Source organism: Felis catus, chromosome E1 (genome assembly GCF_018350175.1).
Source record: "Felis catus isolate Fca126 chromosome E1, F.catus_Fca126_mat1.0, whole genome shotgun sequence".
Lineage (NCBI taxonomy): Eukaryota > Metazoa > Chordata > Mammalia > Carnivora > Felidae > Felis > Felis catus.
Window position 1 is genome coordinate 60,465,683 of NC_058381.1, and position 23,987 is coordinate 60,489,669.

The 23,987-nt window shown below is 53.1% G+C and overlaps 1 protein-coding gene across 2 annotated transcripts in view; it reads right to left on the reverse strand.

Annotated features, from left to right (window-relative positions):
* Positions 1–23,987, reverse strand: part of NPLOC4 (NPL4 homolog, ubiquitin recognition factor) — a 61,639-nt gene that overhangs the window by 13,358 nt on the left and 24,294 nt on the right. For both annotated transcript variants that reach the window (XM_023244307.2, XM_023244308.2), the window contains exons 9-12: positions 21,274–21,360; positions 18,437–18,508; positions 17,939–18,065; positions 13,705–13,865 (exon numbers count right to left, since the gene is read on the reverse strand). In XM_023244307.2, coding sequence (XP_023100075.1) covers positions 13,705–13,865; positions 17,939–18,065; positions 18,437–18,508; positions 21,274–21,360 — 447 coding nt within the window. The remainder of the gene's footprint in view (positions 1–13,704; positions 13,866–17,938; positions 18,066–18,436; positions 18,509–21,273; positions 21,361–23,987) is intronic.

Here is a 23,987-nt window from a genome sequence, read left to right on the forward strand (position 1 = left end):
CGCGCACTCCAACCCTACTCCTCCCCTGTGGGGACCTTGTGGCCACAGACCCTGGTCCTGACAGCAGATTCGAATGAAAGCCTAGCTTGGAGATCCCAGGTACCACAAAATCCTTCTTCTGAGACTGGACATTATGCTAGTATGTTGTTCAGAATCTCTTCTCTTTTTGGCAATTTCTTGATTAATTGCTAAGTTTTCCTAAATAACGTTGGTAGCAAACGTAATCTCTTGTAATTAAAACATTTTGGGAGGGTGCGTGGGTGGCTGAGTCGGTTGGACGTCTGACTCTGGCTAAAGTCATGATCTCACAGTACGTGGGTTCGAGCCTTGTGTCGGGCTCCGTGCTGACAGCTCAGAGCCTGGAGCCTGCTTCAGGTTCTGTGTCTCCATCTCTCTCTGCCTCTTCCTCATGCGTGCTCACTCTCTCAAAAAATAAACAAACATTAAAAAAAAAAAAAAAAACACCATTTGTTTAAAAAAGTTAAATGAGGGGCATCTGGGGGGCTCGGGTGGTTAAGCATCTGATTCCTGATCTCTGCTCAGGTCATGATCTCATGGTTCATGAAATCGAGCCCTGAGTCAGGCTCTGCACCGACAGCACGGAACCTGCTTGGGATTCTCTCCCTCTCCCTCTCTCTGTCTCTCTCTCTCTCTCAATAAATAAACAAACAAACAGCTGAATGAGTGAAGGGTCCCACCCTGACAAACATGTGATGTATAAGAGAACTACAATAAATAAACCAAAAAATAACAGATAAATGGATCACGAACCTCAATGTAAAATTAAACGATAAAAACACCGAGAGAAAACATAAGTAAGTACGTAGTTTTGGGATAAAGAATTATTTCCCAAATACAATGAAATGGGCAGAAATTATAACGAAAAAGACTCTCTGAACAGAAACGATTGCAGCTTCTCTGTATGACAACTGTCAAGAAAGCGGCACCCCGGCATGTGTGTGCAGCACATGACGGGTTAATCACAAAGAGCGGCCGACCGAATGCAGAAAGCACAAGGCAATTCCCCAAGGAAACAGAAGACACCCTCTCAGGATGAAGGGGTGCGGCGCGGGGTCCTGCCAGCACGGCCCCGCGGGCTCAGACAGCACCACCTTCTTGGAGATTTGGGAGAATGCATGAAACCCCCGAAACACACTTATCCTTCGACAGATGACGCCGGCGCAGGGCACGTGGCAGGAGTGAGGCAGGGCTGGCCCAGAGAGCACTCCTGGGTAAGCGCCAGGCACTGGGACGGCCCCCGAACGATGGCGGAGACAGAAAGGGGCTCCACGGGCCTCGAGAGCCCCCACGGCAGCTCCCTGCAGGAGAGCTGCCCCTTCTCTGCCTCCCTGTCCCCTCTCCCCCTTCCAGGGCCTCCAGAGCGGAGGACACCAAAGATGGCTGGCTTGGCTTCCTTGTGGTCCAGCCACGCCAGACCTCAAACACACAGCCCCGGCCGTGCTCACGGTGCTACTCGCCGAGGTTCATGACTCCAGTGCCTTCCCACCCACCCCAACCAGAGGCCTGGCTCCAGCCCGGGTCCCTTCCTGCTAGGACGGCAGAGCCCTGGGCCCTGGCACCCAGTCTCCACACCCAAAGGCCACAGCCAGTGGACGCACGTCCCCTGCACGACAGCGCCGGCCTCATCGGGCTCCCCAGCCCTGTGCCCACAATGACCTTCTACAACAGTGAGCTCCCTCCCCCCCTAGCGCGCCTCCTTGCGGATTTCAGGCTCACCTCACATCTCCCCCCTGCTGCCCTCTCCCAGCTCAGCAGCCAGCATGTGGTGCTCCTGTTGCCTGCCGCAAAATCCACCCGCCTCCACATCCCCTCCGGCGGGCACGTCCCAGAGCCACCTTCCACCTCTGCCCGTGTCTTCCCGCCTACGCGTCACCATCTCCAGTGCACTCCACCTACCGCAGAGCCACGGCCCCCAGACGCATCGGGCCCTGAGGACGTGTGGCCCCCGGACGAGGCCCTCCCCACCTGGCTAACTCTCACACTCTTCAGTTCTGGAGCGCCCTGCCACGCCACACCGGGACACCCCCACGGTCGCCCCACGGGCCACCTGGGAGGAGGGCACCGGTGCGACTCGCCCACCGCTGTCGTCCCGGGACCCAGGTGTGACACCTGGCAGGGGGTCTAGGTCTGGCCTGAGTGAAGACGCTGCAGACCCTGGCGATGCCGTCCTAGGCTCTCCTGCCCCCACGCGTGCACAGTGGGTGCTGGAAGCACAGGTGAAGGCTGGTGCCGGGCGCCTACTTCCCCGTCATCTAGAATTTCGGACTTCCCGGAAGCACACGTCCGATTTTGTATTAGTAAAGTCCCTGTACGTTAAGTGAGACACAGACCTGTGCCCCTGAAGCACATGCGCCTTGGAGCTGCAGCACCCCGTCCGACGGCACCCCCTCGGGGCTCCCGCTGCCTAGATGCTCGCTGGCGAGCTTCCACCTACTACTTGTGGCCTTGCTCTCGGCCGAAGCCTGGCTTCCCGTGTGCAAACTGGTCCCCTGAGACTCCCAGTCCCAGCCCTCCAGCAGCGGCCCGCCGGCCCGGGAGCTCGGGGCCCCCGGCCACCCCCAGCCGGTACTGTCCTGTCTCTGAAAACCCCGGAGCCCAGGGCCGCCACACATTCTCTACTGTGCTGCGCTGCCTCAAGGACACCACTCGCGGTCTCCTCTGTTCCCCGCCCGTCACCTCTTCCCACAGGACACACACGCGGGGTATTTCTTTGAGGTTCACGAAACCCTGAACGAGCAAGTGTCTTGGCCCCGCTTCCCACAGCAGCACCGGCCACTGCTCCGCCTGCCTTCCCAGCAGACCTGGCTCCTCCCTGGTCTCTTCTTTAAACCGCGCTAACCAGCCCCGCGTTCCCCACGCTAGCTGTGCCAGGCCCCGACGGCCACGTGGTGCCAACGGCGCCCCCATTCTGGACCTACGGGCGCCTCCTGACAAGGAAGCTCTGCCTGGCTTCCAGGTGTGCCCTTGTGCCCCGAGGGTGCACGGCAGCCCCGCCTGTCCGTGCTGGGGGCCCAGGCCTCAGCTGGCCCTGGAAGCTCGTCTCCACCTCATCCAGGCAACAGCCCCGAACACCATCCAAACACCACGCCTGCAAATCCACCCCCAGGGAAACCCCAGGGAACGCAGCACTCTCCCAAGCCGCACCCTCACCTACCCGTGGCCGGGGTGACGATGGGGGCACCGGCACCGGCGTCCTGTCCAGAGCTGCACCAACGTGCACCAGCACCCCTAGCGGCATCCAGGAGCAACGGAAGCAGATGTCAGTTGTTAAATACATTGATTCAGCCACATATTCAATAACGTGCTCCCTTATCATTATGAGCCCCATTTAAAAACCTGATGGGGCGCCTGGGGGGCTCAGTTGGTTAAGCATCTGACTCTTGATTTTGGCTCAGGTCAGAATTTCAGGGTTCGTGGGATCGAGCCCTGTGTTGGGCTCTGCACTGACAGTGTGGAGCCGGCTTGGGATTCTCTCCCTCTCTCTCCGCCTCCCCTGTGTGCGCAGGTGTGTTCTCAAAATAAATAAACTTAAAAAAATCTGCTCTAAAATAACAGAAATGAAAAGGAAACATGCTAGACACAAACAGTGGCTACCGCTGATCACGCCTTCCCTGTGTCTTTTTGTAGGAATCAAGGGTGCGACCATGAACAAGTACAACTCTTGCATTAAATTATAAAAGAAACACACACGTAGCATCAACGCAGCACAGAAGACAGAAAAGACCAGTCCCCTCCACCGTGAACACCCCCCCGAAGATAACCCAGGTCAAGCAGTGACTCCTTCAGGAAAAGCACAGAAAACACGACGCCTTGGCCGTCCTGCGGGTCTCTTCACCTTCCTTCCTTCTCCGGTGTCTCGGTCTCAGGGCACCTCTTCCCAACCCCCAGCCATTCATTGCAGGCTGCACAGTACGTGCCGGGACGTACAGATCGGAGCTGTGGACAAGCACCACCCTCCCGAAGGACCCCCGAGCTCTCCAGCCCCGTCCTCTGTATAAATGCACACATCGATGTGTGCACAAACACCTACACATGTATCTTTACGCTGCACATACAGGTACACGCTTAATTTTACATTATGAGTTTTATCCCAGATATTTTTTTTTTTTTTTTAAGAGAGCGAGAACAAGTGCAAGCAAGGGAAACAGGGGAGAGGGGAAGAGGGGGAGAGAGAACGTAAAGCAGGCTCCACACTCAGCACAGAGCCTGACGTGGGGTTCAATCCCACCACCTGAGCCAAAACCAAGAGTCAGACACTCAACTGACCGAGCCACTCAGGTGCCCCTATCCCAGATTTTTAAATAATTTTCAAGCACATGCCTTTAACAGTCACATACATAGTATTTTATCCCAGAGACATATTTTAATTGAAGGCCCTGTTATTGAACTTGTAGAATTACTTCCCATTTTTGTTTACCACATACAACAACACGATGAGTAGCCTCAGACAGGCATCGGTGTGTGTCCCATCTGTAAGCCTGCAGGCCACAGCCCACAGCCTACAGCCCACGGCCCACAGGAGTTACTTCAATGCTTGCGTGTGGAGGTCTCTTTGCTCAAACTGGTATTTTCCTAAAACATGTGAGAAATGACTGTCTCAAACCCCGTAAGTCCGTAACAAATTGTGGGAAGCACTGCTAGCCTGCTCTCACCGACAGGCGAGTGAGCAATCCAGGGAAACCACAGCAGGATTAAAGAAACAACACAGGCCCCATGACAAAAGGGAGCTCGCTTCTTAAGTGCAAGCAACTTACAAGACATGCAAGCAAAAAGCAAATCTCCAAATAAAGAGCATTACCAGAAAGACAGACTCACAGTTAATGATAAAATCCTGAAAGCACTTATTTCATGGTCGCAAACAAGATAATAGTACTGGTCCCTGGACACTGTTCTGGAAGCCCTACCAGCACGAGGAGCCGAAATGAATGGGAAAGGGGAGACAACTGCCATTTCTGGACAATATGCTCATCTGTGCAGAAAACCCACAGAATATGTATATAAATTAGAGGAACTTACTACCCAAAGCAATCTACATATTCAACGCAAGTCCTATCAAAATAACACCAGCATTCTTCACAAAGCTAGAACAAGCAATCCTAAAATTTGTATGGAACCAGAAAAGACCCTGAATAGCTAAAACAATCTTGAAAAAGAAAACCGAAGGTGGAGGCATTACACTCCCAGACTTCAAGCTATACTACAAAGCTGTAATCCTCAAGACAGTATGGCACGGGCACAAAAACAGTCACTGGGATCAATGGAACAGAATAGAGACCCCAGAAATGGACCCACAAATGTATGGCCAACTCATCTTTGACAAAGCAGGAAAGAATATCCAACGGAATAAAGACAGTCTCTTCAGCACGTGGTGCTGGGAAAACTGGACAGCGACATGCAGAAGAATGAATCTGGACGACTTTCTTATACCAGACACAAAAAGAAACTCAAAATGGATGAAAGACCTAAACATAAGACAGGAAACATCAAAATCCTAGAGGAGAAAACAGGCAAAAACCTCTTTGACCTTGTCCATGGCAACTTCTTAACTCAACACGTCTCTGGAGGCAAGGGAAACGAGCAAATATGAACCACCGGGACCTCATCGGAATAAAAAACTTCTGCACAGAGAAGGAAACAATCAGCAAAACTAAAAGGCAACTGATGGAATGGGAGAAGATGTTTGCAAATGACGTATCAGATAAAGGGTTAGTATCCAAAATCTATAAAGAACTTATCAAACTCAACACCCAAAAACCAAATAATCCAGTGAAGAAATGGGCAAAAGACATTAACATTCTCTAAAGAAGATATCCAGATGGCGAACAGACACATGAAAACTTGCTCAACATCACTCATCATCAGGGAAATACAAATCAAAACCACAATGAGATACCACCTTGCACCTGTCAGAATAGCGAACGCTAACAACTCAGGCAACAACAGATGTTGGTGAGGATGCGGAGAGAGAGGATCTCTTTTGCACTGCTGGTGGGATTGCAAACTGGTGCAGCCAGTCTGGAAAACAGTATGGAGGTTCCTCAAAAAACTAAAAAATAGAACTACCCTATGACCCAGCAATTGCACTACTAGGCATTTATCCATGGGATACAGGTGTGCTGTTTCAAAGGGGCACACGCACCCCAATGTTTATAGCAGCGCTACTGACAACAGCCAAAGTATGGAAACAGCCCAAATGTCCATCGATGGATGAATGGATAAAGATGTGGAATATATATACAATGGAGTATTACTCAGCGATCAAAAATCTTGCCATTTGCGACTACGTGGATGGAACTGGAGGGTATCATGCTAAGTAAAATTAGTCAGAGAAAGACAAATATCATATGACCTCACTCATATGAGGAATTTAAGATACAAAACAGATGAACATTAAAGAAAAGGAAGCAAAAGTAATATAAAAACAGGGAGGAGACAAAACATAAGAGACTCTTAAGTATAGAGAACAGAGGGTTGCTGGAGGGGTTGTGGGTGGGGGGATGGGCTAAATGGGTAAGGGGCATTAAGAAATCTACTCCTGAAATCATTGTTGCACCATATGCTAACTAACTTGGATATAAATTAAACAATCAATAAATAAAAAATAAAATAAAATAAATTCAAGGAACTAATAACACACAGCAAAGCTGCCAAACACACATTTACCAATTTCAAACAGTTTGAAAACCTAATTTTTTTTGGGCCCAAATATAGGCTAATGTAATGCTAAAAACGTAATTTTAAAAAGACACAGGGGCACCTTGGGCGGCTCAGTCGATTAAGCGTCCAACTTCGACTCAGGTCATGATGTTGCGGACTGTGAGTTCAAGCCCCACGTCAGGCTCTGTGCTAACAGCTCAGAGCCTGGAGCCTGCTTCTGATTCTGTGTCTCCCTCTCTCTCTGCCCCTCCCCCATTCATGCTCTGTCTCTGTCTCAAAAATAAATAAACATTAAAAGAAAAAAAGTTAAAAAAAAAAAAAAGGTAAAAAGACACAGTGTAGGGGGAGGTGCCTGGGTGGCTCAGTAGGTTAAGCGTCCAACTTCGGCTCAGGTCATGTTCTCACGGTTCATGGGTTCGAGCCCGCATCGGGCTCTGTGCTGACAGCTTGGAGCCTGGTGCCTGCTTGGGATTCTGTGTCTCCCTCTCCCTCTGCTCCTCCCCAACTCCCACACGCGCGCGCGCGCACAAAGTTAAAAAAAAAAGTATTGCTTGGCCAACTTAAAAAGTAATAATCCTCCTATCTATTTGATGTTTCATTTCAAAAACTTTGAAAAGAAAAACAGATGGCAGTTTGATTCATCTGAAGTGACGTTTTCATTTGTATCATGCACGTGAGGGCTTCCTGAGCATGTGCTGGGGTGGAGCCAGGGGCCCACGCTATTGCTAAAGGAGGCAGAGAGCCTGGGTGAGGGGCCTCGGATGGGAGACACTGAGCTCGTCAAAGAGGACACCGGATTCTGTCATCACCCGCAGACCCACAGCTTTCCTACAAAGGGTCAGATGAAGTCACTGGCCAGCTGTTCAGAATGGCCGCCAGCAGGACCTTAGGTCTCAAGTGCTAAAAATGAGTCAAAATACTGGTTTTGCATTACAAAACACTGCATCACAAATGCATCTAAGGTAGGAACTTTGGGGGTGGGGGCGGGGATAACTTAACTCTCACATGGGTTCCTGGCAGGGTGTGATTTGACGAGTGAAGTACCTGCTACAGAAACAGGACCTGAGGGCCAGGTCTGTGCTGTCAAGCCTCATGGTTTTGGTTTTTATTAAACACCATGAGGGAGTTGGGGCAGGGGGAGGGGTGGAGAAGCCCTAAACAAGGGACTAGGAACCACCCCCCTGGAAGACCAATGGGAGTACCCCTCCCCATTAGCTCCATTACTGCCCCAGACCTGAGAGGCGTCCGAGGGAGCCGTCACAGGAAAGCCTTACTCTCCCTCAACGGCACCAGTCTGGAAGGAGCAGGGCGGCAAAAGCCATGGTCCTTCACTCGCGGGCATTTCCAGACACGCGGCCAACAAGGAAAGCATGCCTGTCCCCTATGACACACGCCCTGCCGGTTGCCCAGCATGTCCACCCGGGACCCCAGGTTTCTAGCCAGAACCCCGTGTATCCGGCCAGGACCCCATTTGTCCAGCCAGGACCCCAGAGTGCCGCCCCTGCAGTGGCAGCAGCCGTGTGGACTCAGGAGCAGAAAGAACGGAGCCAGGAGGTGCCGGGAGCCAGAGCACGGGCGAGTCGTCTGCGCCTCTGCCCTGTCCCTTCCCCATGCCCGGGAGCGCTCCCACCACCCAGTAACACGGACACACACGCACAGATGAAGCAATCCAGGGGGTGTTCAGCCTCTATTTCCTTCTGGTTGGTGAGGAAGTAAATTCTTTGTTACAAGTGGGGTTGTTTCCAGTTTCAAAAGTCCCTCTCCAGGTCAAGGCCCCGCCGCCCCTACCAGGCCGCCTGGTGCGCTGATAAGACAGACTGAGGACCACACCCCACAGACACAGCTGGACCTAAAGACGTTATGGGAAGCGGTGAAGGACACATCACAACAGATCCCGCGTGTGCGATTCCATAAAGCAAACCCACACAAGGAAGCAAAGGAACAACTACCAGGAGTCTTAGGACGGGAGGCTCGGGCTCTGTGGGTTTCTGTCTAGGGGACAAAGGTTCCAAATTAGGTGGTGGTGCTGGCCCCACGACCCTGTGAATATGCTACACACCAGCCAACCGTGCGCTTCCAATGGGTGAATCAGTGATTGTACTACATGTGAATTTCATCTGTCAAAAATGGTTTAAAAATTTAGACTTGAGGGGCACCTGGGTGGCTCAGTCAGTTGAGCGTCCGACTTCGGCTCAGGTCAGGATCTCGCGGCCTGTGAGTTCAAGTCCCGCGTCGGGCTCTGTGCTGACAGCTGAGAGCCTGGAACCTGCTTCGGATTCTGTGTCTCCCTCTCTCTCTGCCCCTCCCCTGCTCGTGCTCCCTCTCGCTGTCTCTCTCTCAAAAGTAAATAAATGAACACTGAAAAATTAAAACAAAATTTAGACTTGAGGGGCGCCTGGGCGGCTCAGTAGGTTGGACGTCCGACTTTGGCTCAGATCACGATCTGACGGTCCGTGAGCTGGAGCCTCCCACCAGGCTTGCTGCTGACAGTAGGGAGCCCGCTTCAGATCCTCTGTCTCCCTCCCTCCCTGCCCCTCCCCCACTCGAGGGCACTCACCCTCTCGCTCTCTGTCTCAAAGATGAATAACCATTAAAAAAAGAATAAATCTTTGAAAACAAAAAAAAAGAAAATCTCTCTCCACGTGGACACCTGCTCATTAAGAAAAGGATGTCAAAGGCGTCACACAGCCTACAAGCACTGGAACGAGTTCCAGTTCCGCAAGCACTGCCTCCAGGCCTCTCCCAGCAAATCACTCCAGAACACGCACTCCGGGCAGCGAAAACCTCCGGAAAGGGAATCCCCTCCAAAACTCCGTGCACAACGAGGACTCTGCCCAGACAGCGAAGAGAGGGAAGCCCTTCCGCCAGGCTTCACGCAGGGCATCCGGCTCAGCAGGCAGCGCCCTTTATCCATTCTAGAACTCCACGTGCTAGGAGCGTCACAGGTCTCGAGTGTCCCCAGGGATGACAGGCTCCCGCGCGGGCAGCGTGCTGGCGCCCAGACTCTGCGGTCCCGGCAGCCCCCGCCCGTGCCCCTCCACCTGTGGCTGCGCGAGCCTCCCTGAGCCTCCTCTCTCCAACCAGAAAGGGGAGGGTGACGACCACAATCGGAACGAAACCTAACCCAGCGGCCGAGGTGGGGAGTAGAGGAGACGCTTGCAGCTCTCAGAAAGCCACGGCCCACGGGAAGCACAGTTCTCAGGTAGGAAAGGAGAGCCCCGAATCCCGCCCCCTCTCAGATCCACGCCTTGGCACCCCGCCAGCTGCCGGGACCCAGAGACACCCACACAATGTGCCAAACGGCCCCCACGAACAGCTTGAGAACACAGACCGTTAAAGCTGCACTTGAGAAGCTGTTAGAGAGCCATGGGCACGCGGTGGCGAGGGGACAGGGGACTGAGCGGGGGGCTGTCCTCAGGGTGTCCAGCGCACGCAGAGCCAGGGGCGTGCTGGGGAGGGCACGTGGCGGTGCCACAGCTACAGACTGGACACTGGAGGCCCCGGAGCACACGCCCCCCCCACCCGGTTCAGCCCTGAGACACACAGAGGCCGCTCACCTGGAGGGCAGGTCACAGCCCCCGTGCGATCTCACGGAACAGCCGCCTCACTTCGTCTTACTGTGCTTTACAAATGCTGTGAGATTTTAGAAACCGGGGTTTGTGGCCGCCCTGCCGTCACACAAGTCCACCGGCGCCATGGCCCACACCCTTTGTGCACTTCGTGTCTGTGTCCTGTTTGGTGCTTCTCGTTAGGAGCACATTTGTCGTGGTGACCCGTGCCCAGTGATCTCTGTTGTCACATAAACTCGTGCACGAGGGGGCAGTGGGGTCTGAGAGGACGGCCTGTGGCTCCGAAAGCTCTCCTGGGGGTGCACCGCTGTCAGACAGCGTCGCCTGCTGCAGAGGAGCCATCAGCGAGGGAATGAGCCTGCAGCAAACTTCCCGGCTGTCGTCTGGCAACAATTTGCCACAGCCACCCGGGCTTTCGGCAGCCCCCACCCTAACCGGTTGGCAGCCCCCAGATCAAGGCAAAAAGATTACGACCTGCCGAAAGCTCAGATGATGGTTAGCGTTTTTGGGTAATAAAATATGGTGTTTTTTTACGTTTATTTATTTTTGAGAGAGAGAGAGAGAGAGAGGGCGCACACGTGAGCAGGGGAAGTGCAGGGAGAGGGGGGACAGAGGATCCCAACGGGCTCTGCGATGACAGCAGTGAGCCCGACGTGGGGCTCGGACTCACAAACTCTGAGTTCATGTCCTGAGCCAAAGTCAGATGTTCAGCCAACCGGGCCACCCAGATGCCCCAATGAAGTATTTTTCAATTAAAGTTTTAAAAGACGCTGTTTTTTAGACACGACGGCACGGCACGCTGAACAGACTGCAGCGTACCCAGAACTTCAGCACGCGCTGGGAAGCCAAAACACGCGTTTGACTCGTGTCACGGCACCATCTGCTTGACTGCGGTGGCCTGGCACTGAACGTGCAAGACCTCCGAAGAGGGCTGCTCTGAGGGCAGGAGGGGCCTGGAGGCCGCACAGCAGGGCAGTGAACACGCGGACGCAGTGATGAGGGCCACAAGGCTCCCCCACTCCCGAGAGCATGAAGGGCTGGGATTTCAGCTCACTGGCAGCGGGCCGGGGCCGCACACAGAGAACCTGGCAGAGACGGGCTTTGCACAGGGCTGGGGTGACCACGTTTGAGGCCCGGGGGTTTCAAACACACAGCCATTCTCCCAGTCAAGATAATACAAGTTTTGAAGCGTGTGGGGTGGAGTCTCCATGTGTTTACACTGCACGACGCAGCAACCAAGCTGAAACCTGTTTCAGGAGGAGATTGAATCTCCCAGTCATTCGGGGCCGAGGGGACAAACACCCGAAGCAGGTGTCATCTTACAGACTGCACTCCATGAAAAGGCAAGAACCCGCAGCGGACAGTCTTCCATAAATGTCAGTCAGACCTGACCCCTAAGTACCGCTCTGGTGCATCTGGGTGCTGCCTCGTGGCCCCGCTGGACAGAGGGGGGGTCGTCTCCAGGGAAAAACGTCCTCCAGGGTCTTTGGCTCTTTCATATGCGACGACCAGCACACGGCGGAAACTTACCAAACGTGAAGAGAAAAGACAGACATTACACCAAAAAAAGACAACAGCTGCAAACCCACAGATGATACAAATGTTGGACACGAGGACCTTAAGACGCCATGATCACAACCCATAATTCGGGGGAAAAAAAAATCAACCAATCAAAACTGATCCAGAAGTGACAGACAGATTTAACAGATCGGGACATCAAAATACTCATTATAACTGCATCCCACGCGTGCAGGCAGGTGGAGGCGTGGGAAACACACACACACACACACACACACACACACACACACACACCCCAGAGGAAACCGCAGCGATCACGCCTGGGACGGACGGTTTGCTAGATGGGAGCGGCAGCAGACCAGACGTCACACAAGCCAGGACGAACAGGCCGCAAGAAATAGCAACGCGGACTCCTCAAAATGAAGCACAGAAAGAAAACAGCCTGAAATACGACAAACGGGGCATCAGTAAGCTGTGGGACTTCCAGCAGCCAAATACACGTGTGACTGGAGTCCCTGAGCGACCAAAAACAAACAACAACAACAACAAAATCCCAACCAAAAAAGAAAAAGGTACTGAACGGCTGGCATGTGCAGAATTCTACAGAATTCTAGAAATGGTTCTGGGATACTTCCCAGCCTCCTCCCCAGGACCGTGAATGGGAGGAGGACACACACCCGTGGATCTGTCCCCTCACGTGGCAAAGGGATTTTGCAGGTGTGATGAAGGTTACTCATCAACTGACCTTAAAATCGGGAGATGACCTTGGACTAACGGGCAGGCCGGGAGGGCACACTCCTGCGGGCCTCCAGGGAAGAGCAGCGGACGGCCCTGCCGTGACCTGCCGCCGGGCCGGGGCCGGGACACTCGGTGCTGCCGACGCCTCACGCCACGGAGAACATCAGAGCCCTAACCGACCCGGCCGTGGCCCGGGCAGACCCTAGACCCCTGAGCACCGGACTACGAGGCGACGCCTGAGCCGGGTCTCATGGCCGCCACGTCCGCAAACACCTGTTACGGTAGCAACGTAAAACAAACACAATGGCCAAAAATTGACACAACTCGCAGACCTGAGAAGCTCAACCACCGCCAAACGCAGGACACGAGGAAGACTACCCGAGTCAAAGTCAAGCTGCTAAAAACCAGCGATAAGACAAGAACGGAAAGGCAGGCAGTCAGCAGGAAAGTCACACTGTGAATGGAGGAGCCCACGAGGGGCACAGGGGCTTCCTGCGAGAAACACCCCGAGGCAGGGGCCGGTGGAGCTGACCGGTCAACCCAGAATTCTTTCTACCGCGAAGACACCCTTCCAAGTGAAGACAGCGCCCTCAGACGCGGCAAGGCTGCCCCGCGCCAAGAGACATGACTCAAGGAGCCCTCCAGGCGGCAGGATGGGGCAGACGGGACCCAAGTCCACCCGACGGGACCCGAGAACGAGCGCCGAGTAGAGGAGGAAAACGGGGTCTCCAGCTTCCCTTAGGGACGCACCTGACTCCTACATGTTCAACAGGACATTTTTCGATAAAAACAGCTTTTATAGCTTTCACAAGGAAGAGGATTTCTAAACAGACGACCCTTTGTCCAACTCGTTAACTCAAATGCCGGCGCCCCGAGGAGGGCCTAATTACTGAGCACACAGCTCCACCCTGGACTCCTGGTGATGTATCCCGTCGCCTTGTCTTGGGAAACAGAAATGGTCTCTGTGCTGCAGGGCTTTGATTTGGCGAGAACCCAGTCCCGTGAATATTACGTCTCCTTTCAGTTAGAAGCCCGAGCAGCTGAATACCAAGCCCTGAAGCCCTGAAGCCGGAGCGCTGTTACCCACAAGGTGGGTCCTAAACAAGCTCAGAGGAGAAGCGGCTGAGGGGACCGCGGAGTCCAACACAGGTCCGCGCCCACGCCACGCCGCACGATTCCTTGGGTACCGTGGTGTTTTTACCTTATAAAACACGTCAGGCACGTACTGCTCGCTGCTGGACTCCTTGGCGTAGCCGAGCTCAGGGGCGTCTTTGCACGGCAGCAGACACTCGTCACGGACCAGCGCCATGCACTGATTGGACACCTGGTACCCTTCAAAGTGGACCTGGTTGTCGGGACCACCTGCAAGAGAGAGTCCTTCGATGAGCATCCACGAGGGAGATTCGAACCCAGTCCGTATCTGTCACTCTTCACTCCGGACCAACAGAACAAATCAACTCCAAAGAGTCTGTCTCGGGTAAGAATTCAAAAACGTGCCGCCGCAACTTTACGAGTGGCTGGAGCGCACGGCAGCGGACACAGGGCACGAAGACGCAGCGCAGCTGTTCAAGCGGTTCCCACCCAGGACACACTCTCTCAGAATCAGAAAACAGGACTGGTAAACGTTCTCCGATCCTGGGGTGCCTAGGCGTCTGACCGGCTCAGGTCATGATCTCACGGCTCGTGAGTTTGAGCCCCACATCAGGCTCTGTGCTGACGGCTCAGGGCCTGGAGCCCACTTCAGATTCTGTCTCTCTCTCTTTCTCTCTCTCTCTCTCTCTCTCTCTCTGCCCCTCCCCCACTCACGCTCGGTCTCTCTCTCCTTCAAAAATAAACAAACATTAAAAAAAAAAAAAATCCTCCAATCCCACCCCAGACTATGTGTGCTGTCACCCAGCACCAGGGCTCTTAGCTGTCAGGAACACCAGAGGCCTGCCTCCAGCACGCTTGCGTTCTTGAGTGAGCGGAGGGGGATGGAGACGGACGGGACAAGCGGTGAAGACAACACAGCGTCTGTACCGTGGTCTCTACCCTACGGACGCCCGCACGGCCACGCACTGTCCTCTAGCGCCACACTCGGGAGGCGAGGACGCTGCCACAGAGCCAGGGCCAGCACGTAGGGGGCCTCAGCCCGGGCCGCTGGCTTCACTGTGCCATGTGCGGCCCTGCGTGCCTCTCCCCACTCCTCTCTCCATCATCGCTTCACAAAACCTCCAGCAAGTCTTAAAATTAGGGACAAGGATAGTGCAAAAGCCACTGAGAGGGAACCATCCAGCGAAGCGGAACCGAGCGGCAACCTGGCTGAGAGGAGACCCTGGAGAGAAGGACGGGCACCACGTCAAAGGCGGGCCCCGAGCCTCTGGCCGAGGGAAGACCAGGCCGTGCACTTGGCCGACTTCCACCGCCACAAATACACGTGCCTCCATAATCGGGTGACGTTCTGACAACTCTAATGTCCATTATCGTTGGCAGCTTTGGAAAATTTTAAAAAAACAAAAAATTCTCAATATCTCTACTTTAGTCTCTGACAAAAACAAAGTTAAGTTCCTCATCGGGGAACAGAAATGTTTTTCCATCTGGCTTTCAAACATTTATCAGAAACCAGACCGGATGACCAAACGATCAGAAAGTGTGAAGGACAGGGGCAGAACCAGCCTGGAGGGGACAAGCCGGGAGCCTGCCGTGTTCCACTTTGCACACCAGAGGACGGCAGCAGCCGGCTTCCCAAAGCAGAGTTGAACGGGCTCCAGGGGCCCACCGGCAAGCAAGCCTAGCATCTCTCCGGCCCTGACGCACATCCTGGGGAGAGCTGGCCACGACCGCTCACTGAGGTCGAGGCGGCAGATGCAAAGCCCTTCACCCTCCGGTGCGCTCGGGGTCAGGCACACCACCCTCACACCAAAGAGGAGCGCGCTGGCTTAGAAGGAGCGGAGGGGAAGGTGGGGAAGGGGCGTGGTGAGGCCGCCCTCAGTGGGTGCCCCTGGCTATCATTTTACTTCGGGCGTCGTAAACCCACCCTGGCTTTTGGATGGATCATCAAAATAGGATGGGTCGTTGGAAAAAAACCTGGCCTTTGAGGACCAGCGAAAAACAGAACAGGATTTGTAAAATGGAAAGCTATTTAAAACAAAGCAGTATTCATCCACATGGACGGCCTCCAAAGGTACATTCGATGAGAAGACACGCTCGTTTCCACGCGGAGGAGCGAGACGCCGAGCTCTGGCGGGTCTCTCCAGGCTCGCGGGAGGCCCGATCCCGGCTGAGCTGAGGGGATTGTGGGACGAGCTCTCTCACTCCCCTCCCTAGTCAACCTGCCAAGGGAACCTGCGCGCAGGAGGAAAGGGCCCGTGGCGGAAGAACTCTGCGCCTGGGCCTTGGCCTCGGGAAGGGACTCTCACAGCCCCGAGGTGTGGGAGGCCAGCCCTCCAAGACACACAGAAGCTAGCATTAGAGCAGAGAGCTTCAACTCGGGCTCAACGAAGCCTTCTCCTTCCAGCAGACCCTTCGTGTTCACAGGAGCAAACCCCACACGTGATCGTTACTCCCTTCCTCCAAACGTCTGGAGCTACGGTTGTTCTTGGCGGGGAGGGGCGAGGGGGAGCTCAGAGCTTCAGCAGCAGCTCGAGGGGCGGCTGCGGGCACGGGGCCTGCAGAGGCACCATAAAGCTGGGATACAGCCGACAGTCTCCTGGGAGACGGCCGCAGACACACGGGCCCGCTCCTTCCCATCCCACCGGGGCCTCGGGCGTGCGGCGTGGGGAGTGCAGCCCTAACAGCTCCACGGGGCAGCGACACGCCCCTGGTGAGGAACCACTGATGCAAGGGGATGGCGCGCTTTATTTTCATTGGGAGCGGGACGAGGTGCGATGCTTCGGACTGCCCCCCCGCCCCGCCCCGGCTCCCCGGCTCGGCGTCCAGTCTGAGCTGCTCTCCTCCTGCTCGGCACCCACCGTGCCAGCCCGTAGCCAAGCCGCCTTCCTGGAAGGACCCTACGCTGGGGAACCGTTTACCGTAACCCCACTCGACGCTCTCATCCACTCCCTTAAGTACCTGGCCCAACAACAGGTTAGGAAAATAAATCCAACTCAACTAATTCACACTAGCATGTGAAAGCTACTGCCATTGCCTCTCACTCGTCAAAAGCACATTCATTTCAAAGAAGTGCCTACCAATCCCAACGGACCTCAAGCTGATGCATCTTAAAAACTCAGGCAGTGCCACTTGGATTAGCAGGGGATCTAGTTGCTTACGGGCTCGGGCTATGTGCACACTGGTGTGACCTGAGGGTGCTTCTTCCTACAAGACTAGGGGAAGGATGGCCACCGTGAACAAACTGTGAGAGCAGAAACCAGATCTTCCCGGGGTCCGGGTTAGACTGGACCAAAGTGACCAAACAGATCACGTCTGCAGGAGTTGGTTCTCAAGTTTAAAGTTCCTCCTCGGGGGCGCCTGGGTGGCGCAGTCAGTTAAGCGACCGACTTCAGCCAGGTCACGATCTCACGGTCCGGGAGTTCGAGCCCCGCGTCGGGCTCTGGGCTGATGGCTCGGAGCCTGGAGCCTGTTTCTGATTCTGTGTCTCCCTCTCTCTCTGCCCCTCCCCCGTTCATGCTCTGTCTCTCTGTCCCAAAAATAAATAAAAACGTTGAAAAAAAAAAATTAAAAAAAAAAAAAAAGTTCCTACTCGTTTTAAACCGCACGGTCCTATGGCTGGCTCTTCCCACGACAGCGTCCGTCAAGGATGTTATGGGAGATGTGGTGGCACTTTTTTATGGGGCCCCGATTTTTCTGGTCACTATCTATGTGACGCACATAACACGGAATAGGACATATATAACCTCTCACACACACACACGTGCACGGAAATGGTATCTTGAATGACTCCTATTCACGACGTCAAAAATAAATAACAAACAGACGGGGCGCCTGGGTGGCGCAGTTGGTTAAGCGTCCGACTTCAGCCAGGTCACGATCTCGCGGTCCTTGAGTTCGAGCCCCGCGTCAGGCTCTGGGCTGATGGCTCGGAGCCTGGAGCCTGTTTCCGATTCTGTGTCTCCCTCTCTCTCTGCCCCTCCCCCGTTCATGCTCTGTCTCTCTCTGTCCCAAAAAATAAATAAACGTTGGAAAAAAAAAAAAATTAAAAAAAAAAAAAAAATAACAAACACTAAGTCTTCTCCTGCACGGCCAGAGTCACTCTTGGTTCCCGGAAGGGGCAAAGGCAGCCCCGAGCAGAGACCCAGAACCAAGTGAACCTGACCTTGGAACGGGAGCAGATGAGGGAAGAGCCACGCGGAGGCCTCAGTTTCAGTGGCTCTGCGGGCGATGCAGGTAAGTTCTAGATTTCTACCACAAAACAAAAAGAGGAATCTGCATCTCACAGGCACAGTAGTAACTAAGTTGAGAATGAAAAGCCACCGAAAGAAGAACAAAACACATACCTGTAGCCACCGCGGTAACGAACTTGGATCCAAAATGTCCATCTGGAGAGAGTCGACATATGTTGGGATGCTTATTTTGGAAGTCTCCTGCCGTGATACATTCTTCCGAACTCAGGAAATAGGTGTCCTAAGAAAAGAGAAACGGCACGTGGAGTTGTACGGCATCTATTTCTTCTTTAGAAAACATTAAGAACTGAACTCTGTCAACGGCTACACGACGTCAACACCTCCAGTCCCCAGCTGTCACGGGCTCCTTTCCCACCGCAAATAACTATGAAGGCCAGAAGCGTCAAGCATCCGCCCTACAGGCTCACCTTCCGAGAGCACTGGCAGGTGAAGGCCAGGGGTTTTGCTCTAGAAGACACATCGACAGACCCGTCCGTAATTTATCGATTTTCCCCACTGTGTGGAAAATCATTTGGCCTAGAAGCCAGGATGAGCTGTGCGTGGCCACCCCGCGGGCTCGTGACCAAGCTGCGGGCTCCCATCCCACCTCACCTTATTCCGACTGTATCGCACTGTACCCTTCCGGGTGTCCTCTGAGACCAGGTCTGTAAATATCCAGCCAACCTGCAGGAAAAAGGAAAGTATCTTCCGAGCCTCTTCTTGAAAACGGGTGGTGAATGTTTTCTGGCCTCCGCCCGGAGAACTTAAAAACAATGTTCTCAGTAAGAGACTCTCTCACGAGCCAGCTCCTCAACTCAGCTACCATGACTTCCAAACTCCACTCAGTTGCAAACGGCCACACTCCCCTGGTACTGCTGGGCTGGAGGTGACGGTGAGCGAGCAGGGCTCACCTATTGTTAGAAGCCCCGTGGCACCAACTCGGTACCCGGCCCCGTGCCGGGTGTGGGGGGAGACCACCGGCAAGAACAAGATTAACAGAACGCTTACAGTCCAACCAGGAAGGCACACGATGAGCAAGCAACTAGAGACAATGCTGTTTAAGAGGCTAGGGCTTTCTCTGTGAGACAAGAAAACGGACTCCATAGAGAAGGCACTTAAAATAAGGAGCACTACGACGGAGACCTTGCCCAGCTGCTCCCTTGCATTCTGCTGCAGTGCTGAAGAAACCGTCTGGGGGGTACAAGGAGTGAGAGTCCTGTCACTAGGGCACCCACACGCCAGTCCCGGACGGTTGCCTGTCTGTGTGCTCCGTGATCCCTGATCCTCTTGTACCCATGAACCTCACAGCCGGTTGCCCCTCCTGAACCAGAACCGAGCTGGGGATGGAAACCAAGTACACATCCTCTGGAGAAGCGACGCAGTGCCCAAGACCCTCTCCGGCACAACCCTGACACGGAACTCTTCAAATCCCTCTCCCGCACACAAGACCAGGCAAATGTGAACTTCATTTTCTTCAAAAATACCCAAGCAAACGGGGTGCCCAGTGGCTCAGTCAGTTGAACGTCCAACTTTGGCTCGGGTCGTGATTTCACAGTTTGTGAGTTCAGCTCTGTGCTGACAGCTCAGAGCCTGGAGCCTGTTTCGGATTCTGTGTCTCCCTCTCTCTCTGCCCCTCCCTCTGTCTCTCCCTCAAATATGAGTAAGAATTATGGGGCGCCTGGGTGGCTCAGTCGGTTGGGTGTCCGACTTCGGCTCAGGTCATGATCTCGCAGTCCGTGAGTTCGAGCCCAGCGTCGGGCTCCGTGCTGACAGCTCAGAGCCTGGAGCCTGTTTCGGATTCTGTGTCTCCCTCTCTCTCTGACCTTCCCCCATTCATGCTCTGTCTCTCTCTGTCTCAAAAATAAGTAAACGTTAAAAAAAAAAAAATTACAAATTAAAAAAAATTTTTATATATATATTTATTTTTTAAGAATGGAGGGTTTTAGTATTTTTTTATTTAAAAAAAAAATTTTTTTTTCAGCGTTTATTTTTATTTTGGGGACAGAGACAGAGCATGAACGGGGGAGGGGCAGAGAGAGAAGGAGACACAGAATCGGAAACAGGCTCCAGGCTCTGAGCCATCAGCCCAGAGCCTGACACGGGGCTCGAACTCACGGACCGCGAGATCGTGACCTGGCTGAAGTCGGACGCTTAACCGACTGCGCCACCCAGGCGCCCCTAAAAAAATTTTTTAAAAAGAAGTTATACCAGTTTCTCTTTTGAACAAGAGAAACTTCATGAATTTAAACCAAAATCTGGCCCTAAATCAAGATGCCGATTCCTTGCTAGAAACAATAAGACGTTTTCTGAAAGCTTTTGTGAAAATGACTTTGCTTTATAACATTCCTAGGTTTTAAATACATTCCTTATTTTGCACTGTTTATCTTCTGTAGAGAGTTAATTTTTCCATGTTCATAAGTTGATTAAGAAATTAAGGATAGGGGCACCGGGGTGGCTCAGGTGGCTGAGCATCCGACTCTTGATTTTGGCTCAGGTCATGATCCCAGGGTCATGGGATCAAGTCCTGCAACAGGCTCCACGCTGGCCACAGGGGCCTGCTTGGGATATTCTCCCTCTCTTTCTCTCTCTCACCTTATGCCCCTTCCCTGCTCACACATGTGCTCGCGCTCTAAAATAAAAAATTTAAAAAAATAAAAACAAAATTTTTAAATTAAAAAACAAATAATAAAGGATTGGGGAGCCTAGGTGGCTCAGTTGGCTAAGCGTCTGACTCTTGATTTCAGCTCAGGTCATGATCTCACAGTTTGTGGGATCAAGCCCCACTTGGGATCTTCTCTCTCTCTCTCTCTCTTTCTGCCTCTCCCCAGCTCGTGCACTCTCTCGCCTACTCTCAAAAATAAGTAAACTTAATAGAAAAAACAAAACAGACTCAAAACGAAAGTTCTCTGTTTTCTAACTGCCCAGTAAAATTAGGAAACCTCACGTGCTCAGACACCTAAATCAGAAATAGGAAGTCCAATGATGACGGAAGAAGGAGCACCGGAGGCTGCAAGCACCTGAGACGGAAACAGAACCCCACACACAGGCCTCTGTCACCGGCTCACACCAGGAGCCCGGGCCACAGTGGGCGGGACACACAGCCCGGCATCGAGGCCCCTTCCCGGACAAAAGAGGGGGTCTGGCTCCCACCATTACATTCCTCCATTCTCTGAGCTGTCCTCAGGAAGAGGGGCCGGCAGATTTAAACACAAGCCCCAGAATGGGGAGTCATCTGTTTTCATTTTACTTTAGATCAGAGAAACATTCTCATTTTATTTCAAATCAGAGGAACAGAGAGGCAGTGGCGCCCAGTAAACACGCTGGGCCTGCACCTGACCTTGAGTAGCTGGGAGCTCAGTCCCAGACAGGACCTGGCCGTGCCACCCACCCGGAGGTCCCCAACAGACAGCTCCGACCCCCCCATCAAAAGCCAGCAGAATGTTCCGTACCTTCCTCAGGCCAAGCTTGGCGGCAATCTCATCCACCACCTCAGCTTTCGGGTCTTCCAGAAGCTCCAGGCTATTCTGCGTGCCAATCTGTTGGGGCAGTAAAAGGAGGAGACCCAACTCAGAGGAGCCCACAGCCACCTGGCTCCAGTTCAGGAGTCCCAAGGGCAGCTAAACGCAGCCCGGAGGCTTGGCCTCCTCAGGCCGTATGGTGCTCTGCAATCCAGACTGAGAAGGCAAGGTGGTTCCCACCACAGTCCCTCGCCGAGTATGTGGCTGCTCTCAGGGAGGAGAAAGGCTCTCTACACATTTTCCTGCTGGGTTCCTTCACTGAGGAAAGTCCGTTTCAAAACTCCCTTGGGTAAACAGTTGCCTTCCAAATGGGTTTGGCCGGGTTAGGCAAGATTATTTGAGCTGTAAGGTAATACGTTTCCAGAAAGCCTAAGGTAACATGTCTCCAGAAAACAGGCGAGGAAAACGTGTGTGCCGTTTCGCACACAGTGCTGCACTTCACAGGACCAAGTGAGCAATGACAGGCGTGCACACCCTAAGGAAAGGACAAGGCAACCTGCTGGTGGGTGGGCAGAGCACCTGGCTCGGGGCGGCAGGTGGGCTCAGACTCTGGCTGGCTCACACACAACCTACGCCGGCCACAAGACCCCAACTCCCTGCCGTGGACAGAGCCTGCACTGACACGTAGCTCAAGGGTCATTAGGAAGTACCGTACCCGGCAGAAACCCCAGCCACAGGCACAGAAAAGTGAAGGCCACCCCAGACCCAGTTACACTGATTGGGCGCGTCCTTGTAAATTAGTCAATTTCTGGCAAAACAACAAAAGAACTTTCTGTCGCTGAGTATTAGCACGTGGAGATCACCTACACCTCCGGAGCACAGGTCCGGACAAATCTAAGGATCTGGTTTCAAGACCTGTCACGGCATGGGCTTCCGCTTCTAATGAACCGGATGCTATTGGAGGTCAATGGCTTCAACCTCCAGGACGATGCTGTTAGGAGTCTGTCTGGACGACAGAGGTTTGTTTCCGTTTTTAATTCAATCAGCTCCCAACAGACCTGCTGAAAACTCCTCACGAGAGAGCCCCTGTACGAAACCCAAGGCGAACGTACCACGCTTCCAAAAGCGGCCCCCTCATTACGGAGCACACTTAGTGCCCTACCGGTTGGGCAATCCGGGGATCCCGGCTCTCAGGCAGAGCCTCTGTCGCCACCTAGCGACCCCCGTCCAAGGAGCCACCACAGTAGGTCCACTCAGACACCTCCTCTGCAGCTCTCGGTAAATACAGAAACGGACAAAGGGGTGTAGACGACATTCAGAACCTGCATAGATACAGCCGGGGAGACAACGGCACGTGTGCAAGAGCCACACACCCACACACCAGTCAGGAGCAACGGGGCCCACGGTTTCAGACCTTTACTTAAGAAGTCGGTGGGTCTCGGGCTCCGTGCTGACAGCTCAGAGCCTGGATGGAGCCTGCTTCAGACTGCGACTCCCTCTCTCTCTGCCCCTTCCCTACTCATACTCTGTCTCCGTCTCAAAAACAAATAAACGTTAAAAATAACATTAATAATAATAAAAAAAGAAGTTGGTGGGTCACGGACTGACGTAAAGAACACAGTGCAAGGCGACAAGGGTGAGTATGCTAGGCATACGCCCAAAGGATAGTATGAATATCTGTCTATTCGCTTGTATTTTAAAAACTCAAATTTTAGAAGTCTAAGCCAAATATTTCGGAAAGAGGAATAGGATGAAGGGGGTACCTTGGATCTTTGGAAACGTGATTTTTTTTTATGTTCTAACATTTTAATTAAAAATTTCAAACATAGGTGGGGCGCCTGGGTGGCGCGGTCGGTTAAGCGTCCGACTTCAGCCAGGTCACGATCTCACGGTCCGTGAGTTCGAGCCCCGCGTCAGGCTCTGGGCTGATGGCTCGGAGCCTGGAGCCTGTTTCCGATTCTGTGTCTCCCTCTCTCTCTGCCCCTCCCCCGTTCATGCTCTGTCTCTCTCTGTCCCCAAAAAAATAAATAAAAACGTTGTAAAAAAATTTCAAACATAGGAGCACCTGGGTAGCTCAGCTGGTCAAGTGTCCGACTCCTGATTTTGGCTCGGGTCATGTTCTCGTGGTTGGGATCAAGCCACGCGTTGGGCTCCAAGCTGAGTGTGAAGCCTGCTTGGGATTCTCTCTCTCCCTCTCTCTCTGCCCCTCCCCTGCTCACATGCTTGCTCACTCTCTCTCTCAAAACAAATATTTAAAAATTTTTTTCAAACATACAGAAAAGTTTACAGAATTTCCTTGTGAGGACTCATACACCGACTACTTAGAGCCAGCCACTAACATTTACTATACTCTGGCCACCCCCCAAGCCACCTTAGTTTTTTTGATTTCATAGGGAACTAGAGACACGAGCACACCCTCCCCAAGTACTCCCGCACGTGTATCACACACTTGGGTTCCATGTTTACAGTATTCACTTTCGTAATAATTGTATACAATGAAACATACTACATGAGTACTTCATGTAATCATGCAACACGTTTAAGAGTATACATACATAAAACCTATTCCTAAACACTGCAAATAAAGCAAACAAACATAAATGTGTTAACTAGTTGGTGGCACAGTCCTTAAGAGAGGACTTTCTAAGTGACTTTAAAACACTATTTGATTGCTGGTCCCTCATGAGACACGCCCTAAGGACACT